Here is an 18,023-nt window from a genome sequence, read left to right as displayed (position 1 = left end):
TCCACATTTTTGCAGATGCTTTAAATTTAAAGTGTCAAGAACGTACCAACATTTAAAACTGTTTCTAGAAAGCTTTCCCAGTTACGAAATAGAGATACCAAAAATTGAGCTATTTGAAGTGGTTATCCATACCCATTTAAAAATTAACATTGTAGATCCGCATTTTGGTGAGTGCACTCAATCTAATGGAATCTTAAAACTTTTCTATTAATGTTCATATATTCTAATTACTCCTTTTTCTCAGAATAAAATCAAACCGGAACATGAATGAAATTATTTTAATTGTTGGGAGGCAAAATAATTAAAGATCATTACACAGAAAGTATAATCTATTACACATTATCCTATACAAATATATAAACAAGATTTGCTGAAATTACATCAATTCTAAACCACAGGCCTTAAGTTTGGAATACATTGTATGAGATTACTTTACCCAGATCAGTGTTATTGCTGGACCAGGTTTCATTTCAAACTACTTTAATATATGGAATGCTTAAAATCAGCCTGTAATTTTAATAGACTCTAAGCACAGGATTTCTGTAACATGCAAATGCATTATTTTACAACATACAGCATTAAAATTGCAGTGTTTTGGAAGTACAACTTTGGCACTTCAACTGGATGTTGAAGGAAGTACAGACACATCAGCCATTTTAAATTGCTCTTTAGTTTGCATTACAATATTTTTATAGTTCTATATGAATCCATTTAGGTGATCTTAGTAGGTGAATGTAAATTAATCTTGGCCTTCTTTATTCCTCTTGCGTTCTGATCATAGCACACGTGGCATAGCAAGAATGAGGAAGTCCTCATAGCTGATACGGATATTTCCAGACCGGTTGGTGTCTTTCTCTTTGAAGGCATCTGTTGTGCTCTGCAGTTGCATACAAATCTGGATGAAACTGTCCAGCTGAATGGTGGATCGAGCTGGTTTTTGTGCATACCGGGATGTGAGGAACTGGATAAATTGTGGACTTAAATTATAACCCAACTGGGACAGAGCTGCAAAACAAAACAAATGAAACACCATATTCCAATGAAAAACAAATGTCAGTATATAATTATGAAATACATAAAAAATAAACCAACACTTGCACAAACTAGATTAAAGTAGGACAAAAATATCCAATTCCAAAAGGATCATATGAGTTGATAATTGTTCAAATCATTTAAATTGTTTAATAATATCTCAATTATAAAAGGTACAATAGTTTATAATGTTTCCATCCAGCACTATCAACTATTAAAAGAACCAGGATCTATTCACCTCAAAAAACACACTAAAGCACTTTTAAAAAAAAAATGAACAGCTTCTGGAGTACAATTTGTATGAAGCCAATTTGCAGCGAGCTCCAATAAATACTTTGTTCTGGTGTGGAGAGTTGAGAAAGAAACACCAGGATCCCTGACAACATCTTGAGTCAGATTGTTTCATAGCGTAGTGGCTGCTGTGGTAGCACTACGGAGTAAGGACACATCCACACAGCGTGAGTGAGTTTATTGGTTTGAATCTGCCGTGTCTCCACGCTGGCCCACCCACTTCCAGTGACTTACCCACCGGTTTCCAGAAGAGATGTCACTGCCTCATGGTGTCACTCTCCAGCCGGTGGGGAGGTACATGGAAGTGGAGGGCGGCTTAGCCCGCTTGTGTCGCTAGGTACGGGCTCCTTCTTGGCAGTGAAGGGGAGCGCGCGTCATCTTGGACCAGCTGCGCGTGGGGGCAATTTGGCCCATTTACTCGTGCGGTCGCTCGGCCCACTACAATAGAATACTTTATGTTCAAATGAGAAGCAGACAGGACTGGAGTATTGGACCACCTTGGAAACACGGTCAAGCCCTGCAAAGTGCCATAAATCCAGCCAAACTGATCTACATTCATCAACCCAGAGTTATTATGATATCACTAGTAATTAGGGACCACAAAAACTTCTCTGCATTATTGAAGTTTTTTTTAAACCTTCTTGCATTAACTGTAACTGTAAATATTTATCTATCTTTTGTACTAATTATCACTTTCCATTCTGGGGTAACGTATATTATCTTCCTATAAATTCAGTGGATATGAACATTATTCTTATCAGTCTAAGGATAAACATTATCAAAGGCATTCAATATTTCAGATTCCAATCAGCATTTACAAACTAACATGGACATCAATTCTACTTATCACCACCATCCCATCCCATCCCCCAAGCTCAGTTCACTTCATTCAGACCAAAGGTTAGTCTTTACAGGGAGATAGAATTACTGTGCAATGAAATAAGTCCTTGGGTTCACCTTGCTGCAGCTCTTGCGGGTTTATGGTTCCTGATCGATCCCGATCAAACTGCTGGAACATAATACGCCACTGCTGAAGAAATTTCCATAGCGCTGAAAAGCCGTACAAATCTATTTTACCAATTTTGCTTTGGTCAAACATATCTGGAGAAACAAAACACCTCAGGTTATTTGTCACAGGTGAGCTAAATAATTGAACCCAAGAAAAATTATTGCTTTACAGTCATTTTATGCTGGGGATTATGCTTGAGTGCACTTGCACAATAATAACTTTAGGAGACAGACAGGTCATTCCCTTCCCTCCCAGACCTGACAACAGAGAGATAGACCAGATTTTCTTTTAAAAAGCACCTTATCCTTTTACCAGCAATGAGTCAACACATTGAAATAACACATTACACTTCTTGATTTTTGCACTGTGAACAATAGCTTTGAATTGCTAAATAAAAGTCATTAAAGGTGGTTCTAAATTCCCTCCTAATGATTCAAAAACAAAGAAATTTACATTAGGTAAAGAACGTTAGCTTTTAAAATTTTTTTATTTTTATTTATTTACAGCATGATAATGGACCTGGGTCACTGGCTCTTTAACAGTGTCACGCTAACCGTGCCATTCAGTTTGCAGTTTGCGAGATCTCAGCAAAAAAAATTTAACATCAATAAATTCTCAATATAAACCTTGCGGTTTCAATTTTATCATCATTTCTGAGGAATGTCAGAACAGGAGTTTAAATGCCCGGTGATTATTTTATTTGTTGGAGGGTGTTTCAGATACATGCTCATACACAAAAGTTTTTCTCAGACACCCTTAACATAGACTTCTCCTTGCACCTGAAATATGTTAGGTAAAAACATCATGAGCTGGGAATGTAGAGGGAGTCACCCAGTGCTGGGCCGTAACAAGATGCAGTTGTGACCTTGTACTCTCAAGATAAGAGTGGGGATGACAAATTGATGTGCAGGAGGCTAGCAGAGAGGGACAGCAACAGTTTATTCATTGGACAATGTCATGGTATGATAATTTACTAAGTACGTATCCTAAGGTATATAAAAAACACCACTTGCTGATAACGGCAGAATGCGCCTTCTCCAACTAACACTGTTAGTTGCAAGTGTTACAATCCAGCAATAAAGAACAAAGAACCTTGATTTCGACTCAGTCTGGTGTTTGACTCGCTCATTCATGAACAAAGCAGACCTAACAATTCAAATCCAAAAATATCTGATGTGACTCATGTAATGTTCAATCATAAAATGAAATTGGCTTCAAGATAACATGAAAGTGTATAAAGGACTGAGAAGATGTGGATTTGGATCAGGATTTCTGAGAGATGGTTTACAATCTTAATTCAGTTATTGTGGGATGGTACTAAAAGGAGAGAGAGCCATTCTAAATGACACTTATGGGCAAGGCATTCAGAGAATTATTGTGCATGTTTGCATCAGGTTGCAGAAACATAGCAAAAGCTACAGGGGTATTGCTTGGTTGGCATAGCAGCTAGTGCAATACCTTTACAGTGCCAGTGATGGGAACCGGGGTTCAAATCCTGTGCTATTTATAAGGAGTTTGTACATTCTCCCCATGTCTGCGTGGGCTTTCCCCAGGGGCTCCAGTTTCCTTCAATGTTCGAAACATACCAGGGGTTGTAGGTTAATTGGGTATAAATTGGCCAGCACTGACTCATGGGCTGAATTGGCCTGTTATCATGCTTTATGCCTAAATTTTAAAAATATATAAATTTCCAAACTCAATTTCTCTTTGAACAGTTTCATAATTAAATAATTTGCACTCTGCAAATCATAACTGAGTGGGTGGAGGAATATGTCTGAAATCAATTAAATAGGTAACTGAAATTATATTGACAGTACTCCACCCCAAACATCTGCTTTCATGCTCACCACCCATGCTATTTCCTTGGCCTTGCTTGTCTTTTGCAGTCCCATTGATCTAATCAATCCCTAGGCCCTGCTGTCTTGGCTGACGCTCAAGGTAGGGTGGCCCAAGACCAGCAATTAGGCCTCAGGGTTTTCTCACAGATTCCATCACCACATGGCTCTCTGGGACAGGTGGCTACCAACAAGCTCAATTGGTCTAATATCTGGTAAGTGATGCTCAAAACATTAACTGGTAAAACTGAAAAGTCTCAATTATGAGCAGTATTAAATTCTGTACGGAATGAGTTCATTATTGAATAAGTTCAAGTATGCAATGACAAAATGGGTTCACACTCACTCAGCAACATGTAGCAGGTGTCATCATTAAATGTTGACCAGTTACTGTTGACAAGTGCCTGCTTGAGCTCCTTCAGTGTTATATAACCACTACAATCTGCATCAACGGACTGGAACCATGCGTAGGCTTCAGGATCAACGCCTGCCGGAGTACCACATGCACAGCAGAAAATTGAATGACCATGTAATAATAAGTAAGCAATGGGCAAAAGCAAGATCATTTCCAACTTGTAATGTGTTACAAGTAGTTGCACAAAAAATATTGATGAGTAAAAAATTCAATTGAAGAATTACTTTATACTTAACTGAAGGTTTTCATTAGAAGCGTCAGATATATAAACTTTAAAATAAAAATTCAAAATAGATCAAGTTTTTTTTTAAACAAGGAAGAACCTTTGCAATTCCAGTAATTTTCATGCTTTTGAAGAATACCCGAACTAGTATTCAAACCTCACATTTTTGTCAAAATGTGGAAGACTAATTATAGCCCAAACAAAATCTGATAATTCTCACAGAATGCAGATGGTCATATCCAATAATGCATGCAACTTGGTATAATGTACAAAGAGATTAATTTAATGACTGTATATCAAAGTTAATATCACATCTTGAAGGAAAATGATTTTGTTATTTAAAATAATCATTCACAAAGTACCTTCTCAATGGAGATCCAAATTTTGGATACCTCCTTTCCAGACTACCCCAGTAATTTCCCTGGAGAGAAAATGTTTTGGAGTCTACAAGACAATTTATTTTAATGATGACATCAATTTCAGTGCCCTAGGAGAACAAACTAAAGAGAGTGACACTGTGTATTCATTTCAATTATTCCATGTCACTATGCTTGATGCATTGCACAGTATTATATCATTCAATCAAAGAGATAAAATTGATACTACCCAGGCAAAGTAACATGGATAAAATTTCTCATACAGTTTTAAGACCTCTCTGAATGCTACATGACATGTATTCTGCAACATTTTGGTATTGTGTGAACACAAAGAGGTAAAAGGAGATACTGCATGATCAAGTTACAGCATTACCAATGATTCTTAATTGATACAGTGGTAAGTGGGATGTTTTCTTCTCAAGTTTCAGCGTTTATACACTTGTAGATACAATAGCATTAGACATCCGAGTCATGCTGTCAGTTCATAGAAACAGGAGTACCATCCCACAACCAGCCTGTTGGCTCGAAGAAAAAAACTTATCACCCTTCTGGTCTCACAGCTTTAAAACAGAATTGTTTTGTACCTCACCCAATCAGTTCCAGGAAAGATATTACAAGTGGATACATTAGCATTTAGAGAGAAAAGCTGATTTAACTCCTCTACTGGCATCTGTAACAAAATTCCAAACCTCATTAACTTCTAAAAATATTTTTATTTCAGCAATAGATAGTTACCAGCTGAAGGAGCACCTGATCCATATGCCCCTTGCTGTGGAATTCCATAGGCCTGTCCTCCATATGGACCACCTGGAGCAGGACTTCCATATGGTGCACCTGGAGCTGAAGGTCCATACTGGGCCCCCTGTCCCTGGGCTCCAGAGGATCCTCCAGATGATGGGGCTCCATATGGTGCGCCTGGTGCTTGGTTCCCATACTGCCTGCCTGGTGCTGATGCTCCGTAAGGTGCACTTGGTTGTGGGCCTCCATAAGGGCTGCCTGGTGGTGGCCCGCCAAATTGGCCCCCAGAAAGGGGACCATACTGACCTCCAAGTTGGGGTGGCCTTGAAAAATAGCTGCCTTGTGGAGCTCCTGGTGCAGGCCCCGTTGACCCATGGTAATTCTGCAGGGATGAAAGTCAAAACTCAAATCAATATAAATGTTTATACAATTCACAGATAAACTAGAAGATGAAAATGCCAACCAGCATTTCATTAATCTCGATTAATTAATTCCAGAATAAAAATATTAAACTAATGCAGAAAGGCATTTGTGAAATCTCAAGTAATATAAACAATAGCATCAATCTTATTAAGTGTCATTTGAAAATAACCAACATTATTTGTAATGCAAAGTTATGGAGGTTTAGTATTAGCAAATGAATTCACAATATATTCTTTTGAAAGGAAATTTATTTCTCAATGACAAAATATTTGGCAAGTTCAGAGTACAAGTGCCTTTTAAGGCAGAGCTGCAAAGGAAAACAATGGCTAGCATTATAACCAGTAAAGAACTGTCTTAATTTCTCTTTAGATCACTTTTTAAAGTCACTTCCGGTTCAGCCATTCTGAAACCAGAAGTGACATCATAACACTCCCAACGCGTTTCGGCCTGTGGGTTTTGTCCCCAAGGTGGAGGGGATCCAGTACCAATTCAGCGTCTGCCCCCAGGACTCGTGCTTGGCTGGGATTACAGGGACAATTTGAACATGAAGGCCCCCCCCCAGAATCCTCCCCGGGTACAATAGACTGAGTCTTAGGATTTTTTTGGGGGGAGGGGCGACCAAGGTGATGCTGCAGTGGAAACGGCACTGGCTCGGCAGTGTCCACATGGGCAGGTTTGAGCTGGTCCCTTGTATACAGCTCATATTTTCCCCCAATGTCCAACAGCAGGGTGGACCTGTTGTTTTTCAGCACTTTGTATGGTCCAATGTAGGGACGCTGTAGCTGTGTTCCGTGTTGGGTGGTGGACAAACACAAAACACACCGAGTCGCGAACCGCCTAGATGTGCGTGGGTGTTGTGGTTACCTTGTGGTTGGGACTGGGGCCAATGCCCCCAGGCGGTGGCGCAAGCATTGGAGTTCTTCAGATGCCGTGGAATCGTCACTGTTGGGTGGAATGTCGGCTGGAACTAACAGGAGCATGTCATAAACCAGCTCAGTTGACGAATCCTGTAAGTCCTCTTTTGGAGCAGACCTTATTCTCAACATCACCCAGGGCAATGCGTTCAACCACTGCGGGCCTGTGAGATGAGCTCGCAGAGCCTACTTCAGGTGCCAATGAAAGTGCTCCACTAGCCCATTAACTTGAGTGTGGTAGGACGTGGTGAAATGGAGTCGTATGCCACAGAGGCGCGAAAGTGCAGCCCAAAGTGCCTAAGTAAACTGTGTGCCTCTGTCAGAGGTGATATGCACAGGTGCCCCCAGACATGCCGCCTAGGTAGATAAAAATGTCTTGGCACAAGTCTCAGTTGTTATGTCCACCATGGATGCAGCTTCCAGCCACCAGGTGAATCAATTGACCATAATGAGAATGTATTTGTGGCCACCATGATATGGGCAGAGGTCCAACGATGTCGATGTGTTGGAACCACTGGGTGGTGGGAGGGAAATGCTGCACCAGGCCCTTGGTGTGCTTAAGGATTTTGGCCGTTTGACAAGCCAGACTTTTCTCACCCATGCCAGACATATTTGGATGCTGCAAGTTTGACTGTAGTGCATCACGGGGTGCAACAGACCGTGTACATGGTCAAAAAGTCTTTTATACCACAATGTAGGTGCAAGGGGCCAGAATCTTCCTGTAGAAACGTAGGGTAATCCTATCAGGGTCCATTTCAGTTTCTTGGAGCTGAGTTCTGTGACTGTAATCCAGGAAGCTTGCGCCTCTGCATCCTCTTGCTGGGCCTTGACCAAAGCGTTCAAGTCCAGGCCACCCCCTCTCCCCCCGTGATGGAGCTGATCTCTGATCTGGAGAGGGCACCTGCAACAACACATGCCAAATGTCCGAGGTGAACTCTGAGATGAAAGACAATATATCATTATTGTCTCGCTGTCCTTGGGTCCGATATTTTCAAAGGGGCAAAGGTGAGGGGTTTGTGGTCGGTGAATGCAATGAATTGCCATCCCTCTAGGAAATGGCAGAAGTGCTTCATGGCTAGGTAAAGATGTATTTAATCTAAATTTAAGTTCATGTGTACATAGATGGCGGCTGAAAAAAGTGAGTGGTTACCAGTGGACATTGACTCACTGTTCTAGGACTGCACCTACTTTTGGGTTGGAGGCGTCCGACATCAGTGTCAACAGGGCATTCATGCATGGGTGTGCTAGCATGGTTGCTTTGGCTAATGCCTCTTTAGCTTCCTGGAATACTGTCTTTGCCTCAGGCATCCATGTTAACAGTTTTTGTTTGCTGGTCAACAGGTGGAAAAGTGGGCATAGTACCTTGGCAGCCATGTGGATAAAACGATGGTAAAAGTTCACCATGCCTAAAAATCCTAGTAAACCCTTGATGGTGGAGGGCCATAGGAAGTTCCAGACACCTGCCATTTTAGTTTCCAGCAGATGTGACTCTGTGTCCTAAAAAAGTCAATGGTCTCCTTACCAAAGTCACCCTTGCCTGGATTGAGGCGTCTGAAATCACAGAGCTTCTGGAATAGGAGTCTGAGGTGCTGGACATGCTCATCCTCCATAGTGCTGGCTACCAGGATATCATCTAGGTAGACGAAAACGAAGGGGAGGTCTCTGGAAACTGCATCCATTAGACGTTGAAAGGTTTGGGCCACGTTTTTCAACCCAAACAGCATTCTCAGAAATTCAAAAAACCCGAATGGGGTTTTCATGGCTGTTTTTGGCACATTATCTGGGTGTACAGGGATTTGGTGGTAACCTCTCACATGGTCCACTTTGGAAAAGAATCATTTCCCATGCAGATTCGCGGCAAAATCCTGAATATGCGGTATTGGGTAGCGATCTGGTACCGTTGCACTGTTCAGTCTTTGGTAGTCCCTGCATGGTCACCAGCCTCCACTTGCTTTAGGGGACCATATGTAGGGGAGACGACCAAGGGCTGTTGGAACGCCTGATGATGCCCAGCTCTTCCATAGTTTTAAATTCCTCTTTTGCTTGTTGTAAATGGTTGGTGGGGGGGGGAGGGGGGGTGGAATCTCATCCCTTGGCATGAATGGGCAATCCTTCAGTCATCACATAATTTTGGATTTTGTGCAGTGGGATGTTCAAATGAAAATCTGGTGTAAAGATCCTGGGGAACTCAGTTAGGACCTTTGCAAACATGTCCATAGACAGAGTCTTTACGTGCAGGGCTGGCCGTGTACTAGGCGAGAGTGAGCATGTCTGGAAAGTGGAGGCATGGACTTACTGTCTCCCCCTAACATTGACCAGTAGGTTAATGGCCCTTAGGAAATCCACTCCCAGGATCGGTTGGCGTATGGCCACGATAGTAAAATCCCACCTGTAAGCAGAGTCTCCTAGTAGCAAACTGACTGGCCTGGTGCTGTAGCTGGGTATAGGCAACCCGTTTGCTGCATGTAGGTTGGATTGCTTAGTCTGGGCTTCTCGTTCAAAGGCATTTAGTGGCAGGATTCAGCGTTCAGCTCCGTCGACAGCGCAGAAGAGGCCTGTGTGTTCGCCAACCACCGTGGCCATTACTGGCAGCTGGTGGTGCCGCTTTCCTAGGTGTCAGCTGAATAAGTGCATGATGGGATGCATTGGTGGGTGTTCTGGCCCCATCTCCTGTGGTATAAACACCACTCATCCCGTTGCTTGCCTTTGGACCCTCCTGCCTGTCTTGGTGTGGTGACGGTTGTCGAAATTGACTTTTGCGACAAAATTTTTTTGAACTCTGTATAGTCTGTCTGCTTTGTTTGCCACAGCCCGAGGATCGGAAAAGTCTGCGTTGGTCAGGAAGGAGGTGATATCACGGGGGAGGCATTCTAAGAATGCAGCCTTGAACATTAGGCACTTGGAGTGTCCATCAGCTCGTGCGAGCATTTTGGTCATTAGCTCAGAGGGGGACCTGTCCCCAAGTTCGTCTTGATGTAGGAGACGTGTGCCTCTCTCCAGTTCAGTCATGGTGCAAGTCTGTAGGAGGTGGGCCTTAAAAACTTTGTACTGACCTTCTGCTGGAGGATTGCTTAGGAAAAGTTCAACCATGTCATCTAGCGATGCAATGACGTGTCAACATTTTGTAGCCTCGCTGATGATATTGTGGGGGTTGAATTATGCCTCCATCTGAATGAATTACACACATGGTCTGTGTGGCCAGAACAATGGCAGCTTAATGGCCACCGCACTCAAAGTTGCTACATCAGACATTGTGTTAGGTTCAGAGACGTTAGGGTGACCAATGTGCTGCCTTTTAAGGCAGAGCTGCAAAGGAAAACACGGCCAGCCCTGCACATACAGACTCTGTCTATGGACATGTTTGCAAAGGTCCTAACTGAGTTCCCCAGGATCTTTACACCAGATTTTCATTTGAACATCCCACTGCACAAAATCCATGACGTAACCAGCAAAGAACTGTTTTAATCTCTCTTTAGACTACTTATTAAGTCACTTCCAAGGTGTCATAACACTTCCAATGCGTTTCTCAGCCTGCAGGGTTCGTCTCCAAGGTGGAGGGGGGTCCAGCGCCAACCCAATGGGGGCCCCACGATTCATGGTTGGCCGGCATTACAGGGATGATTCCCTCCCCCCGGCTTCTGCTACAACAAGTATCTTTATGGCTTCTTGTCATTATGAAAGAGGTGGCAGGAAAGAGCCAAAAAAAAAATCTGCTAGAGGAACTCAGAATGTCGAGCAGAATGAGTCGGGGAGGGTGGGGGGGGGGGGCGGGGGGAGAGAGGGTGTGATAAGAATCGAGGTCATTTTGGCCCAGAACCCAAAATGTTTCTCCAGCAGACAATTTTTTCTGCTCCAAAAGAAATTATGATTGTGTGGATTCATTTGGTGATTTGAAAACACTAAAATTTTGCAGAATATTTTTTAAATTCAATTTATTTTCACATTGCAATTAATAAAACAGTATTGTTGACACATGGAATCATTGGGAAGAGTGTGACTAGGGTGGAAAGCAGTGCGATAGCTTGGCTAGAATCCACTGAAATGGAACAGGGTTGGTATTAAAATAGAGTAGTTCTAGATTCAGCCAGCACCAACTTTCCTCATGGTGATGAAAGGAAAAATTGATATGAACTGCACAATACAGACAACATGATTGAGCTCAGGACTTCATGGCACTTTCAATTTCCAATCCATTAATACATAACCTATCCAATAGCAAATCAACCACCAATTCATTCAAAACCTACCCAATACTAAATAATACCATCTAAAATTTGCGAACGATATCATGGTAATGGGTTGTACAAAAAAAAGTGATGAATCAGCATTCAGAAGGTAGATTGAAAACTTGGGTGAATGATGCACCAAAACAACCTTGCACTCAATGTCACCAAAACCAAGGAGCTGATTGTTGCTTTCAGGAAGGGCAAGCCAGAGTTGTACAATTCAGTGATCATTAGGGGTCAGAGGTGGAGAGAGTGAGCAAATTTAAGTTCTTAAGTATCTCAGAGGATTTTTTTCTGGACCTAGCACATTAATAGCCTCATGAAGAAACCTTATCAGTGCCTCTAGATCCTCAGAAATTTGCAGAGATTGGGTATGACATCAGAAACCCTGGCAAATCTCCACCGATGTGTGGTGGAAAGTGCGGTGACTGGTCTGGAATGGGGACACCAATACCTCGGAGACTTGCAAAAGGTCGTGGGCACAGCCCAGGATGTCGCAGGCAAAAACCTTACCCACGATTGAAAACATCTATGGGGAATCCTGGCACTGGGGAGCAGCAGCAATCACATCACCTGCCAGGTCCCAGGACCCCTGATTGAAGGACTCTTGTGGAGTTTATTGATTTTTTTCTCGACATTGCAGTTTGTTTATATTGTACAGTGATTTTTTTTTGCACTACCAATTCTGACTAGCCCACGGATGGAGTTTCAGGATTGTACATAGACAATGTCCCGACTTACGATATTTCATAGTTACGCTATTCAATCGTTACGATGACCAGAATCATTTTCCTCATAAAATTAATTACCTGTATCGTACTTTGATGAAACCAAAGCCGTTGTTTTTAAAAAGGTGATTTGGAACTCATCAGCAGATTGCCGTCACCGTCCCCAGCGACGGCAATCTGCGCATGCGCACGTGATGCCTGTCCCCTGACAATCAATCTGAAATCGGTTTGTTCTATTACTTCGCTCCCATGTTGACCGGACCAATGGATCCCAAATACTTAAACAGCCTACAAATGCATTGCTGAATGGGGGACCTTTAACCAACACGGAGACACCCTGTTTTACGTGACAGAGCAGAGGAAGGCAAGTTCCCGCCCGGGCCCGGCAATGAGGGGTTGGCGGGTCGTCCTTTCCAGCGGCTTCGTCCCGCGCTGCCCGACACCCACACCTTGCGGGGCCCGCCCGCCTTCCCGACCGCAGCCCAGGCACAGGCGGGGCCGGCGTCTCCTCTCAACTTTCGCCAAAACTCCGCCCCCGAGGCGCTTGCTCCTCACCCCGGACGCGAGCCTCGCTCAGCAGACACTCGCCCGGCCCACGTTAATGACCCCCCTCTCCTCTCGCCGACTTACCGAATCGTAGGGAAAACTGGCCATCGCTCAACTGCCGACCGAGTTCCGCTCGCAAGCCCCTTCACCTGATTGGCCGGTTCATAGAGCCGCCGGACCGCTTCTCCGACGTTTCGGTTTCTTATTGGGCGGTTTAGCCATCAATCAAATAACGCTCTGACGTAATGCTCTTTTATCATGTGCTTTGACGTTGTGAGGCAAGGAGGTGAGTGGATGGGTGGTGGTGGGGGAAAGTTGTCTTGTTTGAAGAGGAAGTGCATAATTAATGTCGAAAGAAAGAACAAACCCTGCTCACGTGTGAGACCTGCCACACCTCTGAGTCCAGTCTGATGAGATGGCTGGTTTCCAAACTTTTCCTTTCCACTCACGTCTTCTTCTTTGGCTTGGCTTCGCGGACAAAGATTTATGGAGGGTTATGTCCACGTCTGTTGCAGGCTCGTTCGTGACTGACAAGACCGATGCGGGACAGGCAGGCACGGTTGCAAGGTTGGGTTTTTCCTCCTTTGCCTTTTGTCAGTGAGGTGGGCTCTGCGGACTTCTTCAAAGGAGGTTGCTGCCCGCCGAACTGTGAGGCGCCAAGATGCACGTACCACCTTAAATAATCCCTATGCCATGGGTGCTCTGTGATTAGTAAGTGATTACTTAAGGGGGTATGTGTGCGGAAAGAAAAAGTTTGAAAACCACTGTTTTAATTGTACCTAATTGACTCGTTATGTGAACGGTTTCATAACTCCAAAGGTAATGGATCAATGGCAATTTTTCTCAAGCAAAATATTTCAGTAACAATTGGGTCTAGAGCAGTGATTCTCAACCTTCCCTTCCCACCCACATACCACCTTTACTAATCAAAGAACATTTATGGCATAGGGATTACTTAAGGTGGTATGTGAGTGGAAAGAAAAAGTTTGATAACCACTAGGAAAGAGCAAAAGAGTATGGGAGCAGACAATACTGCTAACCTGGGCTCCGGAAATAGCTCTATCTCCAACTAAGCTATTCCACTACAGTTATAATGAGGGCACATCTCCAAATAAAGGAGGATGGGTCTGTGAATGCAGAGGGAAGGGAGTGGCGAGCTGGAGGACAGAAGTCAGGGATAGGGGAGAACAGGGAGTGGGCTCATTATATAACATAGAAGATTTCCTTGGTGTGTCTGGTTCACAAAAATCCAGCCAATTGCTGGTCAATCAGCCTACTTTCAATCATTACCAAAGTGATGGAAGGTGCTGCTACAGTGTTATTCACTAATAATACCTTGACCAACGGCTCAGGCTTGAAACCCTTCACTTCCTATAGATGTGATGTGTCCAGCATTTTTTTGTGTTTTGCACAACAGATTTAAGCTCTTGGGAGTCACTATCTTGGAGAACCTTTACTGGACCCAACACACCAATGGCATCGTGAAGAAACCACATCAGTGCCCCTACTTTCTCAGGAGTTTGCGGAGGTTTCATATGACACCATGAACCTTGGCAAATTTCTACAGTGATAAACAGGTGCTGGGCTGGTGGAAAGTGTGCTGACTGGCTGCATCACCATCTGGTATGGGGACACCAATAACTCTGAGCATAAAGCCCTCCAAAAGGTAGTGGACACAGTTCAGAACATCACAGGCAAAACCCTCCCTGCTATTGAGAACATCTACAGAGAATGTTGCTGTCAGAGAGCAGTAGCAATCTTCAAAGACCCTCATCACCCAGCACACGTTCTGTTCTCACTGCTGCCATCAGGAAAGAGGTATAGGTACCATAAGACTTACGCCACCAGGTTCAGGAACAGCTGTTACCCCTCCACTGTCAGACTCCTCAATGACAAATTCAATCAGAGACTCATTTAAGGACTCCTACTTGTGCACTTATTGATTTTCTTTTTTTATTCTCTGTATTGCAGTTTGTTTACATTCATTATCTGTTTACAGTTCTTTATTTGTTTACATATATCCACTGTACAGTTTTTTTTAATCACACTACCAATTAGTGGTAATCCTGCTGCACCTATAGGAAAAAGATTCTGAGGGTTGTATGTGATGTCATGTATGTACTGTGACAATAAATCTGAAATCTAAATCACAGTGACTGTAGAATTTCCTGTTTAACTCCTTACCTATGGCTGGTTTTATTGCCAGGAATTAGGCAGTTCCACAGCCTAAATCCAAAGTCCTATTCCAAGTGAAGTGAGTGACTGCCCTTGACATCAAAGCAGCATTTCATTTAGAAATACAAGACAGTAACAGGCCACTTTGGCCCACAAGCCTCTGATAAATGGCAGATGGTTGGCATAGTAGTTAGCACAACACCTTTACAGCACCTGTGATCAGGACTAAACCGGAGATCGAGTCCCATGCTGTATGTAGAGTATGTACACTCTCCCCGTGTCTGCATGGGTTTTCTCCAGGTTTCCTCTCACCGTTCAAAACATACTGGGGGTGTAGGTTAATGGGGTGTAAATTGGGTGGCACAGACTCATGGGCCAAAATAGCTTGTTACTGTGCTGTATATCTAACAAAATTAATTTGAATTTGATGCAGACAAGTGTGAGGTGTTGCATTTTGGAAGAACAAACCAAGAAAAGATATACTTGGTAAATAGTCGAAGCACTGAGGATTGTGGTGGAACAGAGGGATCTTGGAATACAGATACATAATTCCTTGAAAGTGGCAGCACAGGTGGCTAGGGTTGTAAAGAGAGCTTTTAACATATTGGCCTTGATAAATCAAAATATTGAATATGGGAGTTGGAGTGTTATGTTAAAGTTGTACAAGACATTTGTGAGGCCAAATTTGGAATATTGTGTGCAGTTTTGGTCACCTAACTACAGGAAAGATATCAATAAGTTAGAAAGAGTCAAAAAAGATTTACTAGGATGTTGCCCAGACTTCAGAAACTGAGTTACAGGGAAAGGTTAAATAGATTAGGAATTTATTCCTTGGAGCGAAGAAGGAGGGGTGATTTGATAGAAGTATTTAAAATTATGAGGGGGATGGACAGAGTAAATGTAGAAAGGCTTTTTCCATTAAGAGTAGGTGAGATACAAACCAAGAGGACATGGGTTAAGAGTGAAAGGGGGAACTTGAGGGGGAACCTCTTCACAGAGAGTGGTGGGAGTGTGGAACGAGCTTCTAGTTGAAGTGGTGAATGTGGGCTCAATTTTAACATCTAAGAGGTATTTGGATAGGTACATGGATGGGAGAGGTATGGAGAGGGTGTAGGTCAGTGGGACTAATCAAAAAAAATTGCTCAGCACGGACTAGAAGGGCTGAAGAGGCCTGCTTCTGTGCTGTGATATTCTATGGCACCCAATTAACCTACAAGCCCCCAGTATGTTTAGAACAGTGGGATAAAACCAGAGCCCCTAGAGGAAACTCAGACAGGGGAGAGCATACCAACTCCTTACAGAACCCCGGTTCAGATTACTGGTGCTGTAACAGTGTTGCATTAACTGCTACACTAACCATGCTCCCAATTGACAAAGCAAAAGGCTGAATTCTATATTCTACACTGAGAATTCAAATCTTGCCGAGAGAAGCTCCCACTCCACATTTCCCATTTGTGTGCAGATGACTGTATCAGACATGTAAACCACTTCCTGACCAAGCCAATCTCACAGTTTGCTCCATCTTCTCCAATTGATTAATAGAGAAAGAATAGTCAGGTTGACACTTCAGTGATTTATACTGCATTTGATGATAGTGAAAGAATTATTATTTCCTTTTGCTCCCTCTGGTGACCTTGATCTCAATTCAAGCCTAAAGACTTCTTTGCAGTAAAGTGAGCAACATGAAACCTCATTTCTCTGTGTAATCTGAGACCACAAATGGTTTGGAGAAGAAACATTTAAACTGGAGGTTCTAATTCCACCACCATGATGTGCCCCGTGGCTTAAATTAACAAGAATTTATCCCCCCAAATCTACTCTCTACCACAGCATCACTTTCATTGATATAAAAAATTAAATTATCAATGGGGAAATGCTCCAGTGGTTGAACTCATCCTTCACTTGAGGAAGATAGTTATGGTCGTCAGAGGTCAATCAGCCCAGCTCCTGTTTATCACTACCGGATTTCCTCAGGGAGATTTGAAAGTCATGTTCCATTTTCTTTTTTTTAATATTCCAATGAGAAAATTGTTATTTAATTACTGAAGAGAAACATTGGGTAAAATTTGGACTAATCTTCATTTGAGAGCCATCTGTTCCTGCTCACTGAATCAAAATCTTAATAACTTTAAAATCTCCTGTAAATTCTTTTCTAAGAGCATAAGAAATAGGAATAGAATTAAATTATTTATTGTCATGTGCACCGAGACACAGTGAAAAACTTTGTTTTGCATGGTTTGCAGGTGAGTCAAACCAACCAACTTCTACAGCTACACCTCTTCCCACCCTGTCACCTGTAAGAATTCCATTCCATTCTGTCAATTCCTCTGTCTCTGTCGCATCTGCACACAGGGGAATATCTACGAAAAATAGTACTTACGGCAGGGGAAACAACCTTTTACATTCCATGCGTCAAAATAAGCGGCGACTAGGTGTTGCGAGAGCCACCCTTGGTAGGCGACACGTCGTATTTTGCTTCGGCCTTTTCATAAGTTGAGGGCGAATGGAGGACGAAGTGGAGAAGAAAGATGTGCATATTCTTTGTATGTCAGGGTGGTGGCGCTGGCCAGGAAGGGGATGGCATTGGCTGGGGGAGGGGGGGAATCAGAGTCTATGCAAATTGGGCCTCTGTCTACACTAATCGTGCCTCCTTCAATGCATCATTGGGAGGGATGTGGGGACTACTGGGAGCCCAAGGTGGTGAAGGAGACCATTGGGGTTAGAAACTGCTCAGTGGCGCCCCCTCTTCAAGTGGCACCCCCCTTCAAGCAGCACCCAGGGCATGTGCCATACCCTAGAAACACCCCTGTCTATACCCAGTATGAGGACTTCCATGCCAGATCATCAGAGATGTCCTCCTTCAAACAATGTGGCTTTCCCTCTACCACCATCAACTTGGCGCTCACCCACATAGTCTCCATTACCTGCATATCTGCCCTGACCCCTTCTGCTCCTACACGCATCAAGAACTGGATTCCTCTTGTCCTCACTTACCACCCCAACAGCCTCCACATCCAACATATCCTCTGCCATTTCCACCACCCATTACGTGATCCCACCACTAGGCACATATACTCCTCTCCACCTTGCA

The 18,023-nt window shown here is 43.2% G+C and overlaps 1 protein-coding gene across 3 annotated transcripts; it reads right to left on the bottom strand.

Annotated features, from left to right (window-relative positions):
• Positions 1–264: 264 nt before the first annotated feature.
• pef1 (penta-EF-hand domain containing 1) lies at positions 265–12,950 on the bottom strand. 3 transcript variants are annotated; one of them, XM_069895559.1, is made up of 5 exons: positions 12,842–12,950; positions 5,918–6,302; positions 4,514–4,669; positions 2,281–2,424; positions 265–1,005 (listed from the first exon to the last, which is right to left on the bottom strand). In XM_069895559.1, exons 1-5 carry the CDS (start codon positions 12,863–12,865, stop codon positions 776–778), a joined length of 939 nt encoding a protein of 312 aa, XP_069751660.1. In that variant the 5' UTR covers positions 12,866–12,950; the 3' UTR covers positions 265–775. The 3 variants fall into 3 exon arrangements, with proteins under 3 accessions (XP_069751660.1, XP_069751661.1, XP_069751662.1); XM_069895560.1 differs by having other exon boundaries at positions 4,514–4,654; positions 12,842–12,949; XM_069895561.1 differs by lacking the exon at positions 4,514–4,669.
• Positions 12,951–18,023: the final 5,073 nt, after the last annotated feature.

Source organism: Narcine bancroftii, chromosome 8, assembly GCF_036971445.1.
Source record: "Narcine bancroftii isolate sNarBan1 chromosome 8, sNarBan1.hap1, whole genome shotgun sequence".
NCBI lineage: Eukaryota > Metazoa > Chordata > Chondrichthyes > Torpediniformes > Narcinidae > Narcine > Narcine bancroftii.
Note: the sequence above shows the minus strand (reverse complement) of the source record. Positions and strands in the feature narration are given on the sequence as shown.

Coding starts and splice junctions, on each gene's coding strand:
- pef1 (XM_069895559.1), bottom strand. CDS start 12,865: ATGGCCAGTTTTCCCTACGATTCG. Junction 6,303..12,841: donor CCAGTTTTCCCTACGATTCG/GTAAGTCGGCGA, acceptor TCATCCCTGCAG/AATTACCATGGGTCAACGGG. Junction 1,006..2,280: donor CCCGCAAGAGCTGCAGCAAG/GTGAACCCAAGG, acceptor TTTGTTTTGCAG/CTCTGTCCCAGTTGGGTTAT.